The sequence below is a fragment of the Odocoileus virginianus genome, chromosome 14 (assembly GCF_023699985.2).
Source record: "Odocoileus virginianus isolate 20LAN1187 ecotype Illinois chromosome 14, Ovbor_1.2, whole genome shotgun sequence".
Classification (NCBI taxonomy): Eukaryota; Metazoa; Chordata; class Mammalia; order Artiodactyla; family Cervidae; genus Odocoileus; species Odocoileus virginianus.
In genome coordinates this window covers 51,318,562-51,337,249 of record NC_069687.1, presented here as the reverse complement: position 1 = coordinate 51,337,249, position 18,688 = coordinate 51,318,562, and the positions used below count along the sequence as shown (strand labels likewise).

Genomic DNA, 18,688 nt, shown 5'->3' with positions numbered 1-18,688 from the left:
TCTGCGTGGGTATATAAAACTTAAAAACTTGTTAAAATGTATTTTCCCTCTTTAATCATAAGATGTCTTTATCTTCTCCAAAGACTAAAACAAAAAAGATGATAGACAGCACTTATAATATTTCATGTTTCATTTTCAGGAAAAAACCCCAGAATGGTGAGCTGGTCTTTATAACTCTAGAAAGATGCTAAACATGCCCATAATCTTTACTTCAGATGTCTTCTTACAATATGAAATCTTCCCACTAATTACATACAAATATTAGGCAGATTTCAAATGATAAAATGAAAACAATTACCCCGCAGTTCAGTTAAAATGTCTATTTTTTGCTCAAGAATAGCTTCAAGTTGCGTGGCGTATGAATCCACATCATAGTCTACTTCTTCAGTCATCTCTAGGAGAGCCTTTTCATCTTCTAACCATCGGATAGATTCCTAAAACGACCCACCCCCGCAAAAAAAAAATCCAGTAAGCCTCTTTAAGACAGAAACCAATTTATAGATTTATCTTAAATATAATCAAACATACTCAAGACAGTATTCTCTGAAATATTTATAACCATAAAACATCTTTATTTACAGAATAAAGTCAAGAAATATTTCTTTAAATTCAAATATAAACATGATAGGCATAAAAAAAGTCCTATGTTTACTTTGAGTGGGGTTTGGGGAAGGGAATGAAGCAAACACATGAACAAGTGGGAATGAATCACACACACGCATGCCCATCCATGAGCAGAGTAACTCTCAAAGCCTCAGCTGTCCCTAAAACAATGGGTGTGATAAAACTTCTGAGCGTCTCAGGAGGCCTATGGGAGACTATAACTGAAATTAACATCCATTTGGGCCTCACAGAGGTTGCGCAAAGAGGTAATCATAAATTCGAAACACTAGCTCTTCAAAATTATTGACTGTAAGGAAACACTGGATAGCTCCCATTTTTTTTGCTGCACTGTGTAGCCTGTAAAATCTTAAGAGTTCCCTGACCAGGGACTGAACCTGGGCCCTCAGCAGTGAAAGTGCAGAGTCTAACCACTGGACCACCAACGAATCCCCAAGAAAGCCCAATTTAGAAGAGTCAATTGAACCACTAAATAGTAACTAATTACTACTATTCTAAGTGTTTTAACGAAACCGTTAACTCAGTTTAGATATGTGGAACTGATGAATTTCATTTTCTCACAATGCCACGAACCATAGATTATTAACAAGGTCAGATCATTTTAAATTAAAGAGTTAGGGGATATAAATATGGACATTTTCTAGCTTTTTACAGTACACACAGTTTCACTTTTCCAAACATCAATGCAATTTAATGACTAGTTCAGTTCAGTCACTCAGTCGTGTCCGACTCTTTGCAACCCCATGAACTGCAGCAACGCCAGGCCTCCCTGTCCATCACCAACTTCCAAAATCTACCCAAAACCGTGTCCTTCGAGTAGGTGATGCCATCCAGCCATCTCATCCTCTGTCGTCCCCTTCTGCCCCTAATCATTCCCAGCATTAGGGTCTTGAAAGCCTCACTTAACTGAGTTTTGTTGTTTAGTTACCAAGTCATGTCTGACTCTTCTGCAACCCCATGAACTGTAGCCTGCCAGCCTCCTCTGTCTATGGAATTTCTCAGGCAAGAATACTGGAGTGCATTACCATTTCCTTCCAGGTATCTTCCCGACACAGGGATCAAACCAGCATCTCCTCGTTTGGCAGGCGGGCTCTTTACCACTGAGCCACCAGGGGACCCTGTTTGAGTTTTACGGGTGTTCGTATTATTCTAACAATTTTCTTAAAATTACAAGTGTCCTTTTTGATTTAATCTAAAAACTTAGGGCTCTTAAGAGAGCCTCATAATAAGCGTTTGACTTTAACAGTTTTAATCATTGTGCATCCAACTCTACAATTATAAATAGTTCTCGTATTTTTGAGCCCTTCATCCAAGGGTGTGAATTGCCTAGAGTTGAGGAATGTTAATATTTGTTTACAGATAAAGATTTCTTCAATATCAGAGAAGGATATACAGGTTAATAGGACAAAGGATTTATAGTACTATGGGAAGGGAGTGGGGTTCAGGAGCAAGTCGACCGTGCAGTCTCCATAAAGATGTTCAAATAGGTATCACCCTCCAGAATACTTTCTTGTTTAATAAAGAGGGGAGGTTCATATAGTAAAAGGTTTTATAAATAGGCTGAACATACAATAGGATAAATACCTAAGGAGTTACAGCTATATGAAGGGATATATTCCCCCTCATTCGTCTGTGACTGACAGCTCAGTCAGAGCAGTAACTCTCCCGAAAAAACCTTCCTTTTCTGCAAACACTAACTCTTACTTAACTGCTCTGACACCCTTCAGTAAAGTTTTCCAACTGCCTACCATGAAGAAACAGGTAAAGGAGGGCAGAAGATGAACTCCTCTAAAAACAGACAACTAACAAAAGCAAATAAAGTGGGAGAATAGTAAAAATCAACCACATCTTTTTACCACAGTTGCAAAGAAAGTTTGTTTGTAGTCATCATTCATTCTACTCAAAATTTACTGTGTCATATGCCCTACAAACACACATATGCATAAATATAAACAAGCACTTTTTTAGATTAGTGTGACATTCAAAAGTCATTAATAGTTAATTTTTCTAGAAAAACATGTGATTAAGGATTCTGCCATACTTCACCTGGAATACTGCCCTGTGATCTTCTACAACTTGTTCTTCCATTTCTACCATTTGTGAGACAGCTTCATGGAAAGTAAACAATTGTGGGGATACCTCTTCTTCCTTAAAATAAAAACAGTTTAAAAACTATGACATAAGTTTATATTTTAAATTTTATAATAAAAAAGTGATTTTTCTATGTCATTTACAAAAATGCAATTGAGAAACTGAAGAAGCCTGAATGTTAAAGACAAAAAATAAAAAACGAAAGGCAAAACCAGAATTTCTTTTCATGGGTCAAAAATATTTAACATTCAGTAAGACAACTCAAACGTATCAGTAGGAGATAGTTTTCACTTAGCCCAAGTTTTACTACAGAATAACTCTAAAAAAGCAGTCTCTTTCAGGAGTGCAACTTTTCAAAAGTACATTTATCACAGGTTATAAATATACTGAAATATTTCTTCAGCATTGTTTACTTTCACTAACAATTCATATATATGTCTTAAATTTCTTTTCAGTACAAGAAGCAAAATGTTGAGTTTTACGTTCATTCAGTGTTCGTTTAAAATAACATTTCAGTGTAACAGAGATGTAAATATTACATCCTTCATGACTGTGACTATCAAACTGGTATTCTGAAGGTCTTAACTCTTACTAAATTTAAACCCTGAATTGCACTACATAATTTACTTAGTTTTTTTTTACAGAAGTTTTAATGGATAATTCACGACTCTACTTCATCCACAAATGCCTACAAATGTACATATCATATATTTTGGTCCTGTACCAAGTCAAACTTCTCCAGCTTTGTTTTCTTTTTTGAGCTTCCTTTCCAACTCTAGTATCTAATGATTTATTTCCTCAAAACTCAGCCACAGTGATAGAGAAGTTCACTTAAAATTGCTTTAGAAAATGTCAGTGCGAAAGCAACATTTTTCAAACAAAATACACAATTCTAAATATATGGGTGTATCTTGGTTAAATTAAATATTGTAAGTAGACATTTGACTCTTTCATCAATACGCTACCATCCCTATAAGTTTATATAATCACGTTAGCTAAAGAATTTTTTATTTTCTCTTTGCGCAAAGAGCCATCTATCTGTTTTTAATCAACATATGCAGGCATGATTCTCTCATATTCTGTCTTTCTGGTAAATCCACAATCAAAAACCTTTACTTATTTTATCTGCCCACCTCCCTGCCAAGCCCAGAACATCCTGTCTTTCCTTTGCTTCAAGATACTATGCAAATTCCTATCACTTCCATGCAGTCCACGCAGAGTACTTTTTTATCTGTACAACTACTTTCAGAATTCTAATGCACTTGATTATCCTCCAGTCTGTCTACTGTATTACTTTTATCTCCAGAGTATGTCCTAGACACGATTCCATTTTACCTACCTTGTTAAAATTTAATATAGCAGTAAGAATATGTAACACATGCATCAATACTTAACTGAAGGCTAATGCTGAACTATCTCAAGATAGTTCCTTGGGGAAAGCAAAGTTGAAAGAAATTCACTCTCTCATACGTGGAGAAGGTTGCAAGAACCCATAATGTCATGCTTAAAAAGTGTCTAGATTAGTTCTAGTGACCTAGCCAAGCTCTCCAAATTAAGGTCCCACAGAGACCCAACAGATACAAGAATAAAATGAGAGAGAGATGCTGTAGGGAGTGCCTATCTCATTTTGGTTTTTTGTATCTTTGGAGGCACCATATGTAGGAGCAAGGCAGGGTTTGCTTTAAGGATTTCAAAAGCAACTACATTTTCTTTCAAAGCTTTTGGGGACAGAGGATAGACTAACACCAGGATTTCATTTTTATTTATTTATTATCTATGGTTCAAAGTTGAGAACTCTTATTTAAACCAGGTTTCTTGCCTTCAGCATCACAGACATTTTGTGGGGGTTTGTGGGGGGAGAATGTCCCTGTGCATTGTATGATATTGAGCATCATCCCCCGCCTGAACCCACAAGATCTGAGCAACACCATCCCACTTGGGATGACCAAAGATGTCTCCATACATTTTTCCCTGGAGAGGGGCCAAGTCATTCCTGGTTGAGAACTGCTGCATTAAGTCCCGCTTTATTAATAGAAGTATTTTGGAACATGATAACAAAATTAGTATGTCCATTCTTTAGAATATTTGGACTTTAAAATATCTGCTGGAAAGTATTAACACATTAAACTTATACTGTTTTCAAAGAATATCTTATTGCAGCAGGCAATAAATTTAGCTGACATGAGATTCACTCTGGAATAAGAAAGATCCAGACTTCAATCCTGCCTGGCTTCAGCACTTATTACTTAATCTTTTAGAAAATGTGAGGATTATGTCAGTTAATAAAATGCTTAGCAAATATGTGTCATGATATAGTAAGCAACTAATAAATGCTATCTTTATCATTATAAGAAAATGCCACTATAGGATTATCAGTGGGAAAAGTGATACAAAACTATACAGATAATACATTTAAAAAATGAAGTTAAATAACTATGTGAAAATATCTGTGCTTTTTTGTTATTTTTTAATACATCTTTGTCCTTATGCATTATTATTTTTAAGCAACAGGGGAATCAAAATTTTAAATAATGAAATGTCACCAAACATTCAAAAATACAGAAAGCAGTTAGGTATAACAAATGTCAGATTTTTTTCATTTTTGATATAGTTCATGAGTCCTTTTAGTATATATCCATGTGTCTAAAGTTAATCTTGTTTCTAAGCTTTATGTATAGGGTATATTGCATGTACAATTCTCAAACTTGTCTGTTTCCTGTATTATTTTAAAAATTCCCTGATCGCTCACTGGTAATGAATCCGCCTGCCAATGCAGGAGACACGGGTTCAATCCCTGAGGCAGGAAGATCCCACATCCCACAGAGCAAACAAAGCCAGTGAGTCACAACTATCAAGTCTGTGCTCTAGAGCCCAGAAGCCAGAACTTCTGAGCCCACATGCCCTAAAGCCTGTACACTGCAATGAGCAGCCTGTGCAACTCAACTAGTGAGTAGCTCCTGCTCACCGAAACCAGAGAAAAGCCCGTACAGTAACAAAGACCCAGCATAGCTAAAAGTAAGTCCCCAAATTTTAATCAGTATAAAATTTGGAAAAAAGAATAGTTAGATCAGGGGTCAGTGAACTTTAGTACATATTTTAGGCTTGTGAGCCATATGGTCACTGTCGCCTCTGTTCTTAGTGAGCATGGTCATACTTCAACAAACTTGATTTGTAAAAATAGATGGCAGGCCCACAGGCTTTAGTTTATTGATTCCTGATTTAGAGGACAGTTTTCATTTATTCTGGTATGTATGACACAACTAAGATTAGATAATTGCAACGATATTACGTCACTTACATTCTGTTCACAAAGAAGTTTTAGATCATCCCTCTGAGGGGAACTGCCCACACCCCACTGTGCCTCTAAGTCATCAATCTGATTTGGGGGATGGTGCATTATTGGACGGACGTCACCAGCAGCAGTTGGATCCACAGTCAGTTCTTTAACCCTATAAACACATAAGAGTTATCTTTAATTAACAAAGACTCATGAGGGACAAGAAATATTAACCTATTTAATGTAAAAGCAATTCAATTAACATATTAATATTGATGATGTCAGCTTTCCAGATCAAATCTAACTGAAAACTGTGGAAATATTATTAAAGGTATGCCAAGATATTAAACTTCAGGAACTTACTTAGATACAGCTTTACAATTACTTCAGATAGAATTACTGTGAATAACAAATTGAGAATCAAAGTATGCTGATTCAGAATTTCAAAATAAATGAGACATTTGTTACAGTTAAAATCTTAGCAACAATACTTAGATTAATAAATGCATCATTGTCAAAAATCAGTTTGTTTTTTTTTTTTGGCTGCACTGCATGGCAGGTGAGATCTCAGCTCTCCAACCAGAGATCGAAACCATGCTCTCTGGAGTGGAAGCACAGTCTTAACTCCTGGACCACCAGGGAAGTCCTCCAAAAAATCAAAGAATTTAATATACTTTGCAGATTTTTGGTAGTTATAAGGCTCAATTAAAATACCTACACATGAAATATTTCTAATCCATAAAGATCAGAAGCTGTAAAGTTTTATCATTAAAAAAAGTTTACCCCCTTATACTTAAATTTACACATTTGGAAGAGGGTACACTTTGCCACTGGGCTAAGGAAGCCCCCAAACGTCCATTTTTTAAGTCAAGAGGATCCCTGTGATTTCCTTGCAGAAAGAATGTAAACTTTTCCTTTTAAATAAGACAGTCTATCCTTCAATAAGAAATATGCAAAGATGACATCATCCTTAAAAATATGAGAGGGGAAAAGGAAGCCTGAATTCTAACTCAACATTTTAAAGCAAATAAATGAATAAAGTATGTAAAAATTAAGATCATGCAGTATAACCACCACCTGTCAAACAAAATGAAAATGAAAAATAAAATGGCTCAGGACAAAAGAAGTATATGCCATGAAAGTAAATGCTATGAAACATTTATATAAAGCACAATCCAAAAGAAACTATTGAAATAAACACTGTATGTATAGAGTAAAGTAGACCTGGCAATCGAAGGAGAAAAGTCGTCATACTCATAAGAAGGAGAGAGGTCAGGGCGGCTGCCGCTGCCCTGTGAGAAGGGAATGTCTGACGGACTAATTCCAAACTCCTTTACTCTGCAGCACCAAAACAGCAACAGATTAAAAGAAAATGCTCTTGTAAAGACAGGAATGCACATTTCAAGTTTTCATTTATTACAAATTTGCTAGAAAAGGATCTTAAAAATAATTAACGTTAACAGGTTTTTGAACCCCTCTGTTCTATTGAGTCCCTACTCCATAATTCTTCCTTCTCCTATGATCTTTTATAGAAGTGTAACTAGACCATCAACTAAATTTGAAATGCCCTGTATTAAGCTACATGACCACTCGTGTCTAGTTTTCTTCTGTAGTCAATACCATGAGTATTTTATTAGCATTAATGAATCCTCAACAGTCTTGCAGTCTTTTCAAACAGGACGGAAGAGAATTAAAGTCCTAATGGCATACAATCTTAATGAATTAACTTCTTTCCTATGCACCTAGAATGTATCTGTTATGAAGCAACTTTGGAACAAACTGAAAAAACCGTCACTCAAATAATTTTCTGTGTTTGGTGATTCAGATGATGAATCATGGCAAAGAAAATCCTTTAGCAATGGAATTTTAATTGTTTTTGAGAATGTCTCTAACAGGTGTATTAACCAAAGTTTTCTGAACCAACTTTTTTGAATTCCTATATCCTCTATGGGCCAATCTCACTTCATAATCATAGGCAATATTTATTAATTACTTTCTATCAGCAGATAGCATGATTAGTATTTCTTAGACATTATTTAACCATTACAACAAAGTTGTGATATAGCCACCATTTTACTGATAAGAAATTGGTTCAGAGCAATAAAGTACCTTACCCAGATTCATTCAGTGAGAATGTAGCATAACTGAGGTTCAAACCTGGCTGAGTACAAACTTTATGTTTGAACATTTCAATATATACCAACATATTCTCTGTTTTTCCTCATTACTTCTCAAGTTTAACTAAATGAAATTACTGTTTATACACATCAAAAATAGTCACATAGATAAAACTAGTAATGTCTTATACTTAGAATCTTTGACCTTTGGGTAATGCCTGCTCTCAAAGGTTCAATATCATGCATTTGCCCTTTTTCCTTTATAGTTACTTTGGAAAGCTTATTTACATACATGCTGACAAACCCAAATTTCTAATACTGACTTAATCACTTTTTTACTCCCAACCCCATTACTTATCTTATTCTTTCAGAATATCTTCATTTAGGTACCCTTTTAGCCCCTAACCACACATTTTCCCTCTATTCAAAGCTTTCTTGCCCAACCTGAACTATACTATATGCAGGAATTATACTTCTCAAATGAGCTATCAAAGGAGATTGAAAATCTTTATTCCTAAAGATATGGAAATAAAAGACAGAGTTGTTTGGCCCAGATGGTTAGTAATGTTGCAAATGAATCACATTACATGATAATAAATTAAAATATTTTACTTGGGTCTAAATGAACTAGAGGAATGACCAAATACAGAAGTCTGAAGATATGAGGGTTTTAATTCTACAACAGGACTATAACATTAAGCTGTTCCTCATCTCTCCCATGAACAATTCTGAAATAAGAAACATTTTAAATTAGTGATAAAAACCCTACAATACCAAAAATGTTCACTACAAAGAATTATTAAAGGTTCACAGCTAGGATTTTATAATTCAAAGTTTAAAAGGGATTAAGTTTAAAAATAAAATTCTATTATATTTTTAAAGAAATTATTTTTCATCTTTTGGCAAAAGGTAAGTTTATACTTTCCAACAGTTTCTACTGATGATTTTTTAAAATCTCTTGAAGTGAAAGCAAAATACAAAAGAACAAAGGATGTTCTCATTTATGTGAAGTTCAAATACAGCTACCTATATTGTTCAAAGACACATTCATAGGTAGTAAAACTATTTTTAAAAAGGGAGAAAGAAAGAAAACTGAGCAATTTATCCTAAAATCAGGATAATGGATTGAGATTAATGGATTTAAGCATGTTATTCAGGATTTGTGATCAGAAAGGGACACATGGGGAATTTTCTGGGGGGACTGAATATGTTCTATTTCCTGGTCTAATCACCAGAATTTACACTTTTTAAGTATTCATTACATTACATTATGTAATGTATGAAGTATTCGTTTATTACATTATGTTTGGGTACTTTCCTATATGCATATATATGTAACGTCTTAATGAAAGATTAAAAAAAAAACCTCAGTAGTGACTAAAACAAAAAAATACTACAAATACTTATGTTTAGCAAAATCAAAAGACTCACCATACTAGAAATGTAATACAAAGAGGCATTTTATCTTTAGGTTAAAATCACAAATGCAGTATGTGATAACAGAAATTTAAAACTATATAAATAGTCATTTAAAAAAAGAGCAATGGGAACAAACTGCTTTAATGGTGTGTTAACGCTTTCTGTCCTCTCATTTGTAATAATCCATTTGTCTATGAAAGTTTGTAACAGTATTTTCATAAATAATAAAATGTAACCCATATAGATGGGAGAAGGAAATGGCAACCCACTCCAGTGTTCTTGCCTGGAGAATCCCAGGGACGGGGAAGCCTGGTGAAGCCCCATCTATGGGGTCACACAGAGTCGGACATGACTGAAGCGACTTAGCAGCAGCAGCAACCCATAAAGAACACCACAAAGAACGGTGCCATCACTACTAAATCCCTAGATTCCCCATGTATAACATTTAACATTATCAGAAATAGTTTTTTAGCATATAGCAAAATAACTTAAGAAATACAAACTGGTGCCTGATACTTTTGAGTTGTAACATAATGAGAACTAATACTACGAAATATAACTTGGTTAAATGGAAAAATGTATCATGTTCTTGAGTAAGACCAATTCTACTAAAAATATAACTGTCTTCTCAAGTTACTCAACACATTTCTAATTATTTTTATTTTTAGGATGTGATAAAATGATTTTAAATATCATTTCAACAAATATGCAAACAATTTTTTGAAAATGGAAATAATAATGTAATAAGATATACCCTGTAAGATATTAAATCAAATAATATACTGTTCTATTCCTTTCAAATTTCAAAATAACCATATCTCATACCTATTTGCATATCTTAATGTATTGAGGGTATTTTCACAGGATGCCATTCCTGGAGATATTGTAGCAATCTATGGGGGAAAAGTGCAAAGGTAAAGAAAGTGTTATAGATGACAGTAATATTGACACATGGCTCCTTAAAGGTCTAATCTTAATATGGTCATCCAAAGAAAAGAAACTCCAAGATAATTCAGTATCTCACACCCATAATCATACAGTAATTATAAACTCCAGTAAAATATAAACAGCTCTAATAGCACCACAAAATGATCAAACATCAGGCAGAAAATGGAGGTCAACACCTCAAAGAAGGGAGTAACACTGAGTGACTGATTGCCCCTCTTTTCGATAATTTTTTTTTTTGCTTAAGGGCAAACTGTGCTGCTGTCACATAGGACAACTGAAACTTCAATAAAAACCTGGAGTGTCACTAGTTAAGGACAGTTTGGACGTGTGCACCATAGCAGCTGGGAAGTGAAGTTTGTCCCAGAAGAGAAGTAACCAGAGAGGGAGAAACTCTGTGTGTGTGTGTGTGTGTGTGTGTGTGTATTCATATATATATATATACACATGAGTGAAGTCTGTCCCAGTAACCACAAGGGGAGAAACTCATATGTGTGTGTGTGTATTCATATATACACACACACATGAGTACTATACCCAAATATACACATTACCCGAATCTCTGCGAGGGAGAAACTCGTGTGTGTGTGTGTGTATTCATTATATATATACACACATGAGTACTCTACCCAAATACACACACTACCTGAATCTCTGCCTGACCCCCAAACTGGAGTACACAGGCTGACTATAAGAAACATTGCTAAGTCTAAAAGAGCTAAACAGAGATTTCAAGGTCAGTTGCTGCCCACAGCAGGGGAGACAAGAGTTTGGAGTTCAGCTAAGTTAACTTTCTGCTAAAATAACAATAACAACAAACCAATAATCTTCAGAAGAACATAACAGAATCCAGAGTGTCTATACGATATTCATTCATAATGAAAATTATATAATCCAAAATTCTAGACATATGAAGAAAGACAGAAGTGTGACTAATATGTAAGAAAAACAGAAAGCAATGGAAACCAATCACAAGAGGACTCAGATGTTGTAATTAGTAGAATGCATGAAGGTACTGTAACAGCAATAAAATCCTATCAGACTGGCAGGGACCACATTTTTAAGTTTTACTGTATCACAGTAGAAGACTTTAAATGCCACTAATGTATTTCATAAATTTCCCATAGATGTTATATAATTATTCATTTATGATTAAGACAAAATAAACATAAACTTACCATGCAGGTACGAGAGTTTTCACCTATGAATGAATCTCTTAACACCTGAGTGAGTTTACTTGCTCGGAAAGGAGTATGAGGTTTATTTCTACCTAAGGCTCTGATGCACTCCTGAAAATTAAGAAAGCAAATTTCACAGATTATGCTTCTTATAAAGATTAACCTTATCAAATGTATTTAAAAGATCTCTTACAATAACCCTAACATTTAAGATCTGATCAGCTCTGAAAATTCTATCAAGAGGTCTACAGCATAGTAAAAATGTTCTCATAAATCGTTATTCAAGAAAATGAAATTTGGGAAATAAAAATACCAGAAACAAACCCCCAAAAACAATCTAACCAAAAGACTACTTTGTTAATTCCAAGAGATTCTGCCGGAGACTATGACTGGTGTTTAGGAGTGATAGGCAGTAGGATAACTGTTGTTCAGTTGCTAAGTCATGTCTGACTTGTTGTGATCCCATGGGCTACAGCACACCAGAATTCCCTATCCTTCACTATCTCCCAGAGGTTGCTCAGCTTCATGTACACTGAGTCGCTGATGCTATCCAACCATCTCATCCTCTGCCACCCTATTCTCCTTTTGCCTTCAATCTTTCCCAGCATCAGTCTTTTCCAATGAATCAGCTCTTTGCATCAGGTAGCCAAAGTATTGGAGCTTCAGCTTCAGGATCAGTCCTTCCAATGAATATTCGGGGTTGATTTCCTTTAGTATTGACTGGTCTGATCTCCTTGCTGTCCACAGGATTCTAAAGAGTCTTCTCTAGCACCACAGTTCAAAAGCATCAATTCTTCAGTGCTCAGCCTTCTATATGGTTCAACTCTCACACCCATACATGACTACTGGTTTGACTATAGTCAAACCATAGCTTTGACTTTACGGACCTTTGTCAGCGAAATGATGTCTCTGCTTTTTAATATGCTATCTAGATTTGTCATAGCTTTGTTAAACTTTTTCCATAAAAGAAAAAACAGAATGCTTTCTTTTCTCTGTAAGCCAAGGGGGATATATAACATTGGCCTAACTTTCTGAAAGCCATTCCACATTTTTCAGAGAAACTTTCTTAGCTCAGTTTTATGGTTCCTTGCTCTCCTTCATGAAAAAAGACCGATTAATGATTAAGGCTCCCTGGAATCTCCCTAAATAGCCTGTCAACTATTTGGAAGTGGCCTGCCAACTAACAGATCTTTTAACTACCCTAAAAAGAATAAATAATATGTATGAAGAAAATTTCTGGGAACAATAAAAATCTATAACTGCAAACTTTAATAAACAACTAAATTTTGATAATCTCTCTTACTTATTAGAAAAAACAAACACTATCATTTTGTAACTGAGTAAACAAAGTTAAAGTCCAAAGTAAGAGACTTGTCACAATTAAAAGGACTTTATTTACCTTGAGTGCTAAAAGGCTTTTATTAATTTCAGCACCTTCAAGCCTAGTTTGCCTGTCTGCACTGGAAGTATCAGCTCCTCTTTCATTTCCAGCCAAATCGATGAGAGAAAATTTGCCATGTAGTTTTCCTTTCCTTCTAAGGATAATCTGAAACACTGCATGGCTCCGAGATGAATGTGCATTTGCAGATGTTTGACCGGATGTTCTACAATGTAATTAAGAACATTTTGATATGTAAAAGTTCCATTTGTGCAAGCCACAATATTTTCATTAAAAACAGAAACAAAAAACTATCCCGTTTTTATTAAATACAAAAGAGCTATTGTGAATTAACACAAACATAATGAGATTAATGCAATTTAACCTGGCACACTTCAAAAAGTCTTGATGAACAATGATTTTTACTTTCAAGATATACTGAATAACAATCTTGCTTTGCTCTCAAGTTATAATCAAAGTATCTAAAATTGATCATCAGATTGTTTCTCTTTATTAAAATGAGTTACCTGCAACTGTTGCCTATGTCAATGAGTTTTAGTACATCTTCAACGCATTTGACCTCCCGTTCCTGTAATCCCACCACTTGAACCTGCTGTTTTCCATCTTCAAGCACTCTTAATTTTGTTTTTCTATTTAGCAAGTCAAACACCTAAAAAAAAAAAAAAAAAAAAAAAAGCATTTGAAAATAAGAACAGTTCTATAAAAATGAGTCATTCAGATTCTAAAAAATTATTTCAGAGAATCCTAATAATTGTTATAGAATAATAATGATTGATATTGAAGTTAAAGAATTTCAAAGGGAATTTTTAAAAAATCTCATACACAAAACTTTAAAGTAATATTCTAAATACATATAGCAATTATGTGGTGGCACCAACTGTCCAACAATGTGAATGTACTCAATTCCGGTGAACTTCTACACTAAAAAAGTTAAAATGGTAAATTTTATGTTATGTATTTTTAAACCACAATTTAAAAAGCTTACAAAAATTAGTTTAAATTTCAACTTACCTTACCACTATAAATTTCAAAAAAGGTTGCATACACTTGAAGTTCCAACTTCTTATAGTTTGGCTTCTTTAGCATTAAAAATACATCCCGAGCTGCCAATAATTTCATATGGAGAAAATTTGTTAAGATGCAAAAAAATTGTTTTTAAAAAGAAATTAAAATTTTCTATTTTCAGAGGAATCAGTTTTGCTTACCTAGAATGATAGTATCAATAATAAAAATGAAGACTAAAGTGGACACTAACTTTACCAAAAATAGCCACAGTTTGTCTACACTGTCAGTTTAGAAGTCACTCTCCTTCATATTCAAGAAAAGAATGCTACTACTTATCTTTATAAACAGCATAAAATTATAGGTGGTCATAATAAGGGTACTTTCATAAATATAACAAATGGGAACTTTTCACAAAGCAGCTATTCAACAATACTAAGCTCCAACAATGTGTCAGATTACAACACACACACAATCAAGATTTCTGACCCCAAAGCAAAGCTCTTTCCAAAGCAGTCCGATAACCTAAAACTGACAAAATACGTAGTAAGTGCAGCATTAATTACCCTTAAAATTCTGGACAGTACTTCCAAATCGTTTTCCAAACCACCTGAATAATATTCAAGAAGAATGTTATAAATGATACCCAAAAAGGAGTTACCTGCTAATGCATAAATTCCTTTAGAACAATCTTGGTTCTTTCCTGAAAAGTCACCTCCCATTGTCTATATGTTAAAAAGAAAAAAGAATTTAGGTCTTACAATTAAGGTATAAGAAAAATAAACCAGCTTCCTATCAGGATGTAACTAACGAATTACTTACATGAGTCTTTCCACTTCCAGTCTGCCCATAAGCAAAGCATGTAGCCATTCCCCTCTCAAATATAGTTTCCACTAGTGGTCTAGCTGTAAACCTTAAAAATAAAATGCACCAGTCAGAATGTACAGTTAATATTTTAATTAAGTAAGTAATAAAACTAGTATCTAGTGTTATTAACAAACAAATCTTACACCAAAATTTTTAACAAACCAGTAGGTTCAACTCTAAGACCACAACTGAACTCACTGATTTAAAATTTTAAATGTCCATGTCCTAGAATTGCTTAAAGCTCTTTAATGCATATCTTCAAGCAATAATTCCATAATAAAAATGGCCACAATAATTAATAACTGCCAGGGGAAAAAAGATAGTAGCTGAGCTACTATCTTCTATATTAATAGAAGACAATAGGAAAGTTTTAAAAAATAACAACAAAATATGGTAATATTAGCCAGACAAGTGGAACATACATGAAAACCAAAAACAAAAAACCCCAACCCAAACTCAAAAATGTATCAAAGGTTTCAAAAGAAACAGAATCAAGACTGGTAATCTCAAAAAAGAAAAGCTAGAGGGAGAACAAAGTACAAAAACATTATCTTAACAAGTATAAAAGTGGTAAAAATTTTCCTGAATGTGAATAAGCAAATATGAAAGATGCTTGTAAGACAATGAATTCTGAACTGATAGTCTTGATTCAGGAAAAGGATGCCCAAATATTATAAATAAGTAAATATAAATGATCTTTATATAAGACAATGAATTCTAATTGACAGTCTTGATTCAGGAAAAGGGTGCCCAGTATTATGTATTGGTATAATCACTGCTGGAGTTAAGATTAAAAAGGTAAGGAGGGACAAAAAAATATTTCATTGAGCAGTGCTCTAAAATGCATGATACAAAAAAATGGGTTTTTTACACAGGCTTCAAAAGAACATGTGAACACTTTATATAGCCCTATTGATTTTTTCAAAGGCACAACTGGAGAAAGTATAGAACAATAGAAGGAGAAAAAAGTTCTAATCAAACAGAATTAGAAATGAGTCTGAAGAGTGATAGGACAAAAAAAAAAAGCCTAATTCCTCAATCCACAGAAGTTAAGGATAAGAGGGGACAGAATTAATATTGGTAAAATTAAGAAGCATAAATACAGGGTGAAACAAAAATGTTTACTAAATCTAGCACATACACAGAAACACACCTTTATAATGATCTCTTGAAAATGATTATAAAAGTCAGACAGATATATTTATGAGACAGTAGTGGAAGGAGACAAGGGAGTGAGTGAATAGGAGAGGACTCAGCTCTCAGAAAGGTAAAAAACATACAATTTACAATTCCCTTTTAAAACAAATTCTTCACAATACCTCTATCTAGCATTCACGTATTCTTTAATTTTGTCCTCTTTCTTTAGAGCTGAACTCAAAGTTTACTGGCTTAAGACCAGAGGAGTTGATCTTAACAGGATCTCATTTATCATAACTTGTTAGCATCCTCACTAATTAATTTTGTTTTCCAGTCAAATTTATAAGATAAAAGGGCAATGAAGCATAGCATTCAAGTGACTGCTAAGACCATTTAATATAGACTGAAATAAGAATGCTGCTAAAATTGACCTGTTAAATAATGAGAAGTAAATGTTTATAAACTATGTATGAAAATCTAAATTTGGATAAAAATGTGGGACATCAATGCATAATACACAAGTTTGAATTATTTGTAGGTTAAATATGCGAACACATAAGAATTTCATGCTAAAACTATTTCAAAGCTTAAATATGATAAACTAGGCAAATGCACGTAGATTTCAGAACTTTTTTTCCTTAAGTGGTCAATAAAGATTTAGACAAATAAGTGTCTGATGTATAACAGTTATTTTAAATTTCTTTGAAATACTGCAGACATTAAAAAGGAAAACTAACCACATCCCATTTCTAGAGGTACAGAAAATGTTGTCTAGAAACTTCTTATCCATACACATGGTGTGTTACATAGTGTATAAGTTAACTGGTAATGAAAACTGATTTGGGGAGCATTAAAGAAAACAAGTATTACTATTTATTATTGTGTTTATTAAATATTCTTATTCGTTTAAACTAAGGCGGTCAAAAAAGAATACTGCACCTCTGGAGAGATATGCCAAGGTCAATATAAGTTTCAGGGTGATGGTGAACACCCTGAACATAGAACAAGAACAAATTATGATTTATAACAAATTTACCTACCTGTAAACCATTTCATTAGGAGCTGAGTCATCAAAGGCATAATCAAAACGAAATGTTTGGTTTTCTAGGTACCTTGTTAAATCTACTTTTTGTTTTGGTTCATGTACCATCACAACATCTTTACTAGGGATTGTGATTACATCAAGATCTTTCATTTGAGTTTCTAAAAGAATAAATAAAAAAGTCAATGGCCAGTAATTTTCACATCATTTGAGTTAATGAACAAAAATTATTTTAAGTAGTAAGAATTTAGATAAAAGTAGTAACCCTGTAAATATAAATATCCCATAAACATGCCATTCAAATAGAATATTTCAACAACAAAGTTAAAAAAAATCAAGATTTCCGTAAAGCCAGGAAAGGCAGTCTTACAGCAATAACACAACAGCCCTAACCACAGAAATCTAATGCTTATATATAAATGAAATGATTTACACTTAACTCTTCCAAATCAATTTGATTTCTGGTATTATCAAAATAAACTGCAAACAGGACAAAAATCGACCTTTGATTAGAGCTCAACAAACATACCTTTTTTATTGAGTGGTCGTTTTCTTACACAAACACATATCCTGTGTTCATCAATCTAGAAATAAAATAATGTTTCCAGTTATTATCAGTGAATTATAAAACAATGAAAAATTAATTATGTGATATTTCTAAGGTTTTAAAAATTTATGCACAGCAAAAATAGGATACGTAATACACAAATTTTAAGAATCATCAGACACAATTATTTAAAAAATTCAAAGTATAATGGAAACTTGCTGAATTGTGTCATTTGGTAAACCTCTAGGAAATAACTTTGCAGATGACACTACTACTCTTGATAGCAACAGGTTCACATTAAGAAGCCACCTTATTCAAGTCAAGATGGGCTGTATACGACAAAAGTCAAATTTCCTATCAGACTGAACTGGAGGGAAAGCTGTTGGCAAAGATAACTAGCTGTAGGCAAGAAACAGGATTATCAGGCAAAATAATTTGAACAATTTCATAATGTGCCAATTAATTAGACATATTTTTTCATAAAACTTATGTTCCCAATGTTTGTCTTATAATGATATTTAATATAAAGTAGAAATTTGCAAAGTATGGCCTAAAAACCAAACCCAAGTCACTACTGAAGTTTTTCTGAAACAGCCATACCCATTCACTTATGTATTGTCTCTGGCTGCTTTTCATACTACAAAGTCAGAATTGAGAAGTTGTAACACAGAAAATATGGTTCACAAAGACAAAAATATCAGGCATTTCTCAGAAAAAGTTCTGCAAACACTGCTGTAAAGTCTGAGCTCAGATGTAAGTGAAACAAATGGAGGGGCAACAAGAACTAAAATACATGAGATCAGATGTTATGAACTACTGTTAAATCATATATAATACATCTGCCTAAAATAAACATATTTTGTGTACCCAATACATTCCATGTATGCTAGGTCAGATGTATTATTTTTCACAAATACAAATGACAAAAGTATTCCCTGTCTAGTAAATTCTCATTCTTTTTTTTTTTTTGATTTGGACCACTTTTAAAGTCTTTATTGAATTTGTTACAATACTGTTTCCATTTCATGTTTTGGTTTTTGGTCATC

At 33.6% G+C, this 18,688-nt stretch overlaps 1 protein-coding gene across 7 annotated transcripts in view; it reads right to left on the bottom strand.

Annotated features, from left to right (window-relative positions):
* KIF2A (kinesin family member 2A) overlaps positions 1 to 18,688 on the bottom strand; it is a 76,046-nt gene that overhangs the window by 7,036 nt on the left and 50,322 nt on the right. For 4 of the 7 annotated variants that reach the window (XM_020879106.2, XM_020879107.2, XM_020879108.2 and 1 more), the window contains exons 8-20: positions 17,625 to 17,679; positions 17,094 to 17,256; positions 14,872 to 14,962; positions 14,711 to 14,774; positions 14,059 to 14,150; positions 13,554 to 13,696; positions 13,048 to 13,252; positions 11,649 to 11,759; positions 10,351 to 10,418; positions 7,214 to 7,327; positions 6,011 to 6,161; positions 2,668 to 2,769; positions 299 to 434 (exon numbers count right to left, since the gene is read on the bottom strand). In XM_020879106.2, the coding sequence (XP_020734765.1) occupies positions 299 to 434; positions 2,668 to 2,769; positions 6,011 to 6,161; positions 7,214 to 7,327; positions 10,351 to 10,418; positions 11,649 to 11,759; positions 13,048 to 13,252; positions 13,554 to 13,696; positions 14,059 to 14,150; positions 14,711 to 14,774; positions 14,872 to 14,962; positions 17,094 to 17,256; positions 17,625 to 17,679 (1,495 nt within the window). The remainder of the gene's footprint in view (positions 1 to 298; positions 435 to 2,667; positions 2,770 to 6,010; positions 6,162 to 7,213; positions 7,328 to 10,350; positions 10,419 to 11,648; positions 11,760 to 13,047; positions 13,253 to 13,553; positions 13,697 to 14,058; positions 14,151 to 14,710; positions 14,775 to 14,871; positions 14,963 to 17,093; positions 17,257 to 17,624; positions 17,680 to 18,688) is intronic. The other 3 variants (XM_020879109.2, XM_020879110.2, XM_020879111.2) reach the window with 1 other exon arrangement.